This window comes from Camelus bactrianus, chromosome 5, assembly GCF_048773025.1.
Source record: "Camelus bactrianus isolate YW-2024 breed Bactrian camel chromosome 5, ASM4877302v1, whole genome shotgun sequence".
Lineage (NCBI taxonomy): Eukaryota > Metazoa > Chordata > Mammalia > Artiodactyla > Camelidae > Camelus > Camelus bactrianus.
Window position 1 is genome coordinate 86,711,409 of NC_133543.1, and position 8,525 is coordinate 86,719,933.

At 41.0% G+C, this 8,525-nt stretch overlaps 1 protein-coding gene across 1 annotated transcript; it reads left to right on the forward strand.

The window, feature by feature from the left end:
* Positions 1 to 2,331: 2,331 nt before the first annotated feature.
* On the forward strand, positions 2,332 to 4,841 carry RPL37A (ribosomal protein L37a). The gene is made up of 4 exons (XM_010948730.3): positions 2,332 to 2,489; positions 2,864 to 2,992; positions 3,411 to 3,493; positions 4,715 to 4,841. The coding sequence occupies exons 1-4, from the start codon at positions 2,487 to 2,489 to the stop codon at positions 4,776 to 4,778; spliced, it is 279 nt and encodes a 92-aa protein (XP_010947032.1). The 5' UTR covers positions 2,332 to 2,486; the 3' UTR covers positions 4,779 to 4,841.
* Positions 4,842 to 8,525: the final 3,684 nt, after the last annotated feature.

An 8,525-nucleotide genomic window follows, 5' to 3' on the forward strand; every position in this document is an offset into this window, starting at 1 on the left:
GCGAGGAGTTATATCTCCTTTCTCAGAGGGCAGAGAATCCACGTAAATTATTTAAAATTCTTCTGCAAGAGAGATTTGTCTCTTCTCCCCCATTTATTTATTTATTCAATCACTTATCTATATCAGCATGGACTCATGGACATTTACTTTCTACTTTGGGTTAAAAATCAATACTACTTTCTTTTTTGCTCAAAATTTTCCAGACTTTATCCATGGAGTTCTTTTGATTGGTTCCTATGTCCCTTTGACATAGCTCTATCACAGTAGGTTTTTTGTTTGTTTTTGCTTTCTGAGTACCTCCTTACTTTCTGGCAGTACAAGATACTTCAGGCTCATCTTGTATATGTCTTGCAGCAGTCTTGGAATCAGTCATTTCTCCAAAGAGCCCTGGTTCTTTTCACTGAAGAACAGTATTAGGAACCAAGATCTGGGTGCTAGGTGTACTCATTGCTGATGGGATTTTTTTTAATTGTACTTTTTTTTTCTGATTATAAATACATGCTTATTGTAAGAGATAACTAGAAAATACAGAAATGTATAAAGACAAAAATAATTTAAATATTCCCACTATCCACAAACACAAAACAGTAGACTTTTTGCATTTTGTCTAGAAGAAGCTAGAGCTGGCATAATGGATTCGGGAGGATAAAGAGACAACAATTTTTGTTCCACAAAAAGTCGACAGGATGGTGACAAGACAAATTGCCTGGTCAGTCAGCTGCCACAGTAGCACTCAAAGTCTGGAAACATTTCCTGGAATCATAGAACATAAGAACTGCGTGGGACCTTGGAGGTCATCGGGTCAAGCCCCTCACTGTAAAAAGATGGTCACTGCTGGGAGGCAGGGAGGCCATTCTCCAGGTCATGTAGGGACAGTGGCTAAACCAGGCATACCACAAGGTGGTCACAGAGCCTGGCCTGGACTGAGTGCCTGATTTTAAGTTAAGTACATTTTCTTCTATGATTTTTCAGTGCCATAAATATTACTTGGAGTGATATAAGCCAACAATTAAGAGAAATTACTTTGGGGTCAGATACACCTGGATTTGAGTTCTAGTTCCACTAGTGATTGCTGTGTGACCTTGGGCAAAGTACTTAACCTCTCTGGGTCGTAGTTTCTTCATCTGAAAAAGTAACAGTAATAGTTACCTGTTTAGTGTTGTCTATGTTCTAGGCACTGTGGCAAAAACTTTTCATGCATTTAACTCATGGACTCTTCACAGCAACTTCACGAGGTAGGTATTACAGTTATTCAGATTTTACAGTTGAGGAAACCAGCACAGAAAAAAATAAAATAATTTGTCAGAGGTCCCATTAGGGGTAAATAGCAGAGCCCTGCTTTAAACTAGATCTATGTTCCTAACCATTACATGAGACCTCCTCTTTTTATCCTAATAGTGAAGATGATTCTTCCTAGCTCAAAGGATCATAGTCAAAAGTAAATGTGAACATCCATGTAAAATACTCAGAACAGCGCCTACCACATGTCACCTTTCAACCCAACACTAGCTGGCATTATTATCACCACTTCTGCTGCTTCGAGTCCCAGTGAGTCTCCCAGTGCGTCTCTCAGTGCTGCACTCAAATCGTTGAAGGGTCCAAAGATTGTAACGCTATGAAGTACGAAGTATGTTAACTGCTTGCAAGGTGGTTTTACTACACTTGTGAAGAAACATGACCACAGGCAAAACCACTTGAGACAGTTAATACTAAAATCATTTGTGAACTCTAGCCATTTGTTACCATTGTTCTGATTACCTGACCTTGCTTCAATCACGGGAGTGGATTCTGAACTGAAACAAAAGTCAGGCCATCGGAATTCACACGGAGGGAGAAGCTGAAAGACCATTGCTCCTGTTTACTCCCCTTAAGCTTTCGAATCTCAGACTTTGTTCAGGCTCTTCCGTTTGAGGTCCAGGTGGGATCATCTTCCCTCCTTCAGAGCTCTGATCAATTTTAAATTTTAGAACTTGTCAATGTGGTCCCATGGCTTCCCTTCGCTGGACCATAACTGATGAGAGTGGAGCCATGGTTTTCAGTCACCTCTACGCCGGCCCCCTACACAAGGCTTGCCGCTTTTAGAAGGCATAATGCAGAAAGCAGCAAGATTTAGAGTCATAAGATTTAAGTGCTTCTCTAAGCCAAGTACAAGTGGATAAGTCACTTAAAATGTGAATCTTTCCTTGTCCATAAAATGCAGGAAATCGTACCTGCTTTGCAGAATTTCGTGAAATATGCGTAAGAGAATGTCGATGTGTGAACAGCTTCTGCGTTATAGTTTGTTGCTACAATTTGTGCATCAGGGTAAACTTGAAGGAGATACAGCTGGCCACGTTACCCAGGAGGCACCGGGTATGAGGAAACCTCCAGACCATAGAGTTCAGTTCCTAGATGGGCCTCCCATTCGTCACTTCCGCTCGCCAGCCTAAAACCGCTCCTGCGCAGTGTATCTCTTCCTCTCTGGGCTTGGACTTGTTTGTTCCGACATGGTGAGTATCGGCCCCTTGGAGGCCTGGATATCTATCCGCCTTCATCTGCCTTTTTCTTGTATTTTCCGCGCTAACTCGCCTCTGCTCGCCCGCTCTGTGCTGTGCCCCAGGCCTCCGTGCTCTCGCGGCTTCTCTCGGACGCAAACTGGAGCGAGGGGCGGGAGCGGCTTGACGGGAGCTGGGGCATCCGGCGGGGTTAACGGGGTGCCCTCGGCGCACAGGGCCCAGTGTGGGGCCTCTTTTTACCGGGTTGGTGTAGGGGAAGCTAGGTGAGTGTGGAAGAATGGGGTAGGGAGGCGCCTGGATTGGGCGGAGGGCAAGGCCTCAAGGCCTCTGTTCCTGGGACCTAATATCTCTCTCAACTCTTTTAACAGGCCAAACGCACCAAGAAGGTCGGAATCGTCGGTAAATACGGGACCCGTTATGGTGCCTCCCTCCGGAAAATGGTGAAGAAAATTGAAATCAGCCAGCACGCCAAGTACACTTGCTCCTTCTGTGGCAAAGTAAGATAGTCTCTGGGCCGGGGAGTTGGAGGCGCGGAGGGGAGGTTTCCTTCCCAAGTGAGGAAGGGACGTTTATAGTTTGCTGGTTCTAAGTCTTCGAGCGGTTAGAATTGCACATACCATTGGCAGTCGGTTTTGTCTTCTGGTGTTGCTAGAGTTTTTTGTTTAGTTTTTTTGTTTGTTTGTTTACTGTGTGCATTATAGCTATCTTTTGGGCGGGGGGGCTCGTCTTTCACATCGTGACAGTGTCACCATGGTGAATGCAAATTTTCCACCAGGGAACTTAAAATTAGAAAAATGAACTACATATTTCATAAAATACACCAGCTTTAGTTTTCTAGTGTAATTTAGACTCCTGGGTGTTTATAATAGGAAAGGCTTTTCTTCGGTTCATGGGGAAAATGATTGTATTTTACAGACCAAGATGAAGAGACGAGCCGTGGGCATCTGGCACTGTGGTTCCTGCATGAAAACGGTAGCTGGTGGTGCCTGGACCTACAAGTGAGTCCGTTTCTTTATGGTATTTGGAAGTGTGTGGACCACGTCAGAAATCCAGGTGTAATGCTGGATGGGCTAGTTTTAACTCTTAAAAGACTGAGGAAGTAAAGATGCTTCTTTTTTTTTCAAGACTCTTTGAGCGTTAGAGTCTATTTTCAGTTATTCAGTAGAAACAAAACTACTGAAATAAAACTACAGACTCTTGTTGACATTGTTTTAGGATTTTAAAGAGTCATTAGTGTTATTACTGTGTATGGTGCAGGTCCGGTAGTTGGGCAGACTACTGAATACTTGGATGGCAGGCTGTTTTTACAAAAATTAAGAGGTCATTTAGCTTACTACTGTGTATGTATTGAGGCCATCTAGGCCACCACAGCTTTGCCATTATAAACAGTATTGGTTGGACTTCTTCAGTTTTGTGACTGATGAGGGCCAGGTGATATTGCTGAGATTTCCCTCTATGCTGGTTATTGCTCTTGTGGACTTTTAAGTTTATCCATTTCTGGAAATTCAAGCCACGCCTGAGGGCCTCTATTCTTGGAATTCATTGCTGACCCTGAAGGCTGACGTGTTTTCTCTCGAGCCAGTGTATAGACTTGTGCTGTCCAATACCCTAGTCATTTACGTACAGTAAAGTTGATACAGCTAGTGTAGTTGAAATTGTTAGATTTTTTTTAAATTTAAAATTGAAGGAGTGTAAAATACTGGAAAATGTTGAAATGATAATGTGGTGATATGTATTATATATGTATGCATTCTGTGGGGGTTTTATGAGGGAAAACGGAGTGGGGTATTCATTGGTGGTTATGGTAAAATTAATTAGCATTCATGTTTAGAGGGGTGGGATGGATATGTGGTTTTTAGGTACAGTTCCTGAATGTTGTAAAACGTTTTGTTATTTTCAGTGTGCTGTATGTAGTCTGCTCTACTGCTTTAGACACTGTTTTCTTGATACCTCTCATTGTACCATTGTATAATTTGTTTTTTCTGACATTCTGTCCATTTCCTTTTAATGAGTTTAGTTGGCCTCTTGCAACCATTTCTTCCTGTTAATTTCATGCTCTGATAGTTGAGAAATCAGATGCATGAGATCCTGAAGTCACAACTGTAATGGATGCCACCATCATCAAGATTGTAATGTAAAAATGAGGCCGATTTCTCATTTGCCATTTCACATGTTAACCTAGTTAATTATGTTGGAACCAAATTTGTTTCTCCTTACAGCACCACTTCTGCCGTCACAGTAAAGTCTGCCATCAGAAGACTGAAGGAATTGAAGGACCAGTAGAAGCACCACCATTTGAAACATTGCTAGCCTATAATAAATGGGTTAATTTATGTAACAAAATTACTTTGGGTTGTTGTTACTTTTATTAGATGTTCTTAATTGCATTACATTAATTTTGCTTTCTAAAAAACTACTTGATATTAAAATCCTTCTAATTTTTGTTGGAAAAGCATTCTGAGATGTTAAAATCCAGTTCTGTGTGTTTTTTTAGTAGTCAAATGATACATGATAAAAGAATATGAGCCTCATTGACTTCTTTGAGATACAGTGGTTCAAATTGTGAAAACTTATTTTAAAATCAGTTGATACTTTTTTTTTAATATTCTAAAGGTAGGATGACATATATTGCCTATTAACTTGGTGTTTTGTCTCACCACATGTTAACTTTTTGTAGAGATGTTTGACACAGGTTTTCAGAACTTCCCAGGTGAATGGCTAGGACTTTGCATCAGCATTCAGAAATGAGTAAGCTTCAGGTGGCTGTGGTTAAGAATTACCAACTCAGCCAAATTGCCTAGATAGTTGTGTGGTCTAAGTTACTTAACCTTTCTGTTTTAGTTGGATGAGCAATGCCTGATAGTAGAATGGAGAGTATGATGGGAGCTGGGATTACTAACTTGGGAGTCTTATTTGAAGGCTTTTGTGTAACTTTTCTTAGGAATCGGGATGTGATTTCTGTAGGCAATAGAGAATCATCAGAATTTTGTAAGCAGTGAGGTAATGTTGAGCCTGAATATTCTAAGCTTTTAATGTTCCATTTAATCCCTCAACTTTAGGGATTTCAATCCATGTATTCTTGGCTCCAGAGCTGATATTACTAGGCATACTTGTTTTTTATGGTAGTTGAAGGGGGTGGATGGAGGACATAGAGACAAACTAGGAGGTTGTCAAAATAGTAGTTTTGTGGCTAAGAAAATAGTGGCTTTTCCAAGGCTACAGAAGGCAGCTGGTGGGGGTAAGGCTGAAAATTCGGTTTCTGACTGGTAGCCCGTGTTTTTCTCACTGTGCTAGGCTGCTTATTTTTTATGGGTTCAGGAATGTTCCTTCTTAAATCTTCATAGATTAAAGATCCCAACTTTGTGGCTTGTTTTTACAGTGGTTTTCTGAACCTTTGATTTAAGTTGTTTAATTGACTACATCAGGATATAAAGATGAAAAAGGCATGTGTTCCTCACCAGACTAAGTTTATAGGCCATCTTGTATTCTCAATACCATTTGCATATGTATACAGGTATCCAGAAAGCCAAAACAGGAACACATCTAATTCCAGGTTTTGTTTAGCGGGTGGAAATGAGGGATGGGGATACTTGAGCTTTGTTTTAAAGGATTATCAGGGAGAGATGAGGACTAGAAACTGAGTTTTGGAACCAAAAGCTGGGGCTGAGAAGGAACTTTGGGAGGACTCAATTAAGATAGAGTATTTCAGCAGTTTTGAAGCTAGCAACCGGAACTAAGCAGTCTGTATAAAGTTAAAAAAAATTCACAGTTAACTATTATCCTTTGGAATACCAAAAGCCATTTTGTTGTTGATAGCATTTGGGGCCAAAATTCAACAGCAGGAAAGGGAAATTTTGATTATATGTTTTGGGATGTATCAGTCAAAATAAATTCAGGGGCAAGTTAATGTCATGCCAGTCAGCCCTGTAGGCCAGGACCCTTGAGAGGAGTGTCCAGAGAGTGGGTGGTATGGCTGACACCAAAGAGCTACAGGTATTTTTTTGTGGATCCAACTAGTGAAGAAGGGGGTTGAGGATAGAGACCATTCATTAAAACAAGTGCATTGACCAGTTCCTAAAATAAGGACAAGATAGGATTGATCACCACTCTTGGAGCTCACTAGCAGGGGTGAAACAACACGCCTCATTAAACTATGTTATAGAAGTGTTCCAAAGTAATTACATAAGGCAATTCCAATCAAAATGCTAATTTTTCTTTCCCTAGAACTCTGCAAAATGTTCCTAAAATTTATTTGGAAACAATGGACTTAGGACATGAGGAAGAAAGTTTAGCACAGTAGTTCAAAATAAGGATTCTAGAGTCAGAAGTAGGAGTTTGAATTTCTTATTAGCTAGTAAGTCTGAACAAGTTTATTCTTTTTCTGAATTTCAGTTTCCTCATCTGTAAAAAGGGTATAAAAGTTTTTTTCCTCAGACGAATTAGGCCTCGGAACATTCACTAATGGTGTGGATCTTGAGAGGGAAAGATACTAAGTTTGGATATGGTGGTGCTGTAATTCAGTAGAAAAGGAGGTGGAATTGGGAGGGAAACTGCCTGTGGCAAAAGGATGAAGTATGATGGGGAAGAAGGAGAGATGGGAGGTTCAGGCTGAGGAAGCATTTTTTTGTAGGGTATATTTTTGATCCAAAAGGAATGAGGAGCTAAGGCAAGATTTTTTGACAATAGGAAGCCAGCATCATGACATGTTGATCTCACAGAAGATCATTATATACTTATATACATTATATACTGTGATAACATGACTGGGTGAGGTAAGGGGGTTTTGTGAATCTTACATGCCTTTGACGTGCATACAGTGGTATAGGTCACCTTGCCTGTCTAAAGCAACAGACAAGTTTCCTCACCTTAAACCGTCTCTAAGAAAGGGGCATAATGTTTGTTGTATCTGTTTGGATTTTGGAGGCAAAACATCACATTTAGGTGTGCTTCTCTGTCTCATTTACTGAGTAACCTGTAAGGCAGGCAGTTTTGAGTGGAGACTAGGGAAAGGACTTTGAAGGGGTCCAAGTCATAGTCCACGTTACTCTGCTGTTCTGTCTATGACCTAGAAAATCGCAATAAATGGGAGCATTCCTGGTAGAGGTGTTCTGTAATGCTCCAAAAGGAGAATGGTGTGCTAGGGGTTTGGAGTGAGAGACTTTTTTTTTTTTTTTTAAACATCTATTAACCATTTGAAAAGTAGCTCCTGTTTGCTGTTGGTAGAATGCCTGAACATAGAACATGAGAGTTTATGTGTCAGAAACTGCTGGTTGTAAACTTTGCTACCTGGCCTATAAAATCAGGTGTGTACAGTAGCCTCCATTCTACAATGGAATGTTCAGTTTGCTAGGTAATGGAGACTAAGTGGCAGAGTGTCTTGGGTCACAACTTAAACCTGCTCCAGGGTCTTAGATTTAACCAGCTGGCTAATCCAGAGATTAGCTGGCTGAGAGAGTTGAAAAGAATAAGAATCAAAAATTGGTGACAAGATGTTGCAGGGATAAATACCCAGGCAATTTTCAGGATGAGTACAGAGTTGATATTTGTATCCCATGTAAATGCCTACCAGAAAGCACCCACTATGGATATTGTTCTTGCTAGTCAGATGAATAAGATGACCCATTCTGTGGGTGCCTGCTGTTTTCCCCAGCCACTGCCTTGGCACTTGAGCAAAGCAGTCATAGTGGAGATGGAGCCTGTGTATGAGCTCAAAAAAAGGGACCTCCCCTTACCAAGGATGACCTAGCTGTTTACTCTGCTGAGTAGCAAACTGCAACAGGAGAGGCCAATGGTGAGCTAATGTGACACCATTCCCTAGGGGTGCCGTTAAGCCTAGGGATGACATTGCATGCCTTTCATCATGCAAAGGACAGCAGTTTGTCTTACAGATAGATGTGTTATGGGTGTAGATTTGTCTTGCCTACAGTGATGTCTGCCAGTATCAGTGTTCATGGACTTAGAGAACACCTTATTCATCATTGATACCCCATACAGTATATTCTCTTACTGAAGAAAGTGAAGGAATTGCAG

Bases quoted from the DNA above. Each gene is read 5' to 3' on its own strand.
- RPL37A (XM_010948730.3), top strand. The intron at 2,993-3,410 runs GTAAGATAGTCT...TGTATTTTACAG, and splicing joins CTTGCTCCTTCTGTGGCAAA to ACCAAGATGAAGAGACGAGC. The intron at 3,494-4,714 runs GTGAGTCCGTTT...TTCTCCTTACAG, and splicing joins GGTGGTGCCTGGACCTACAA to CACCACTTCTGCCGTCACAG.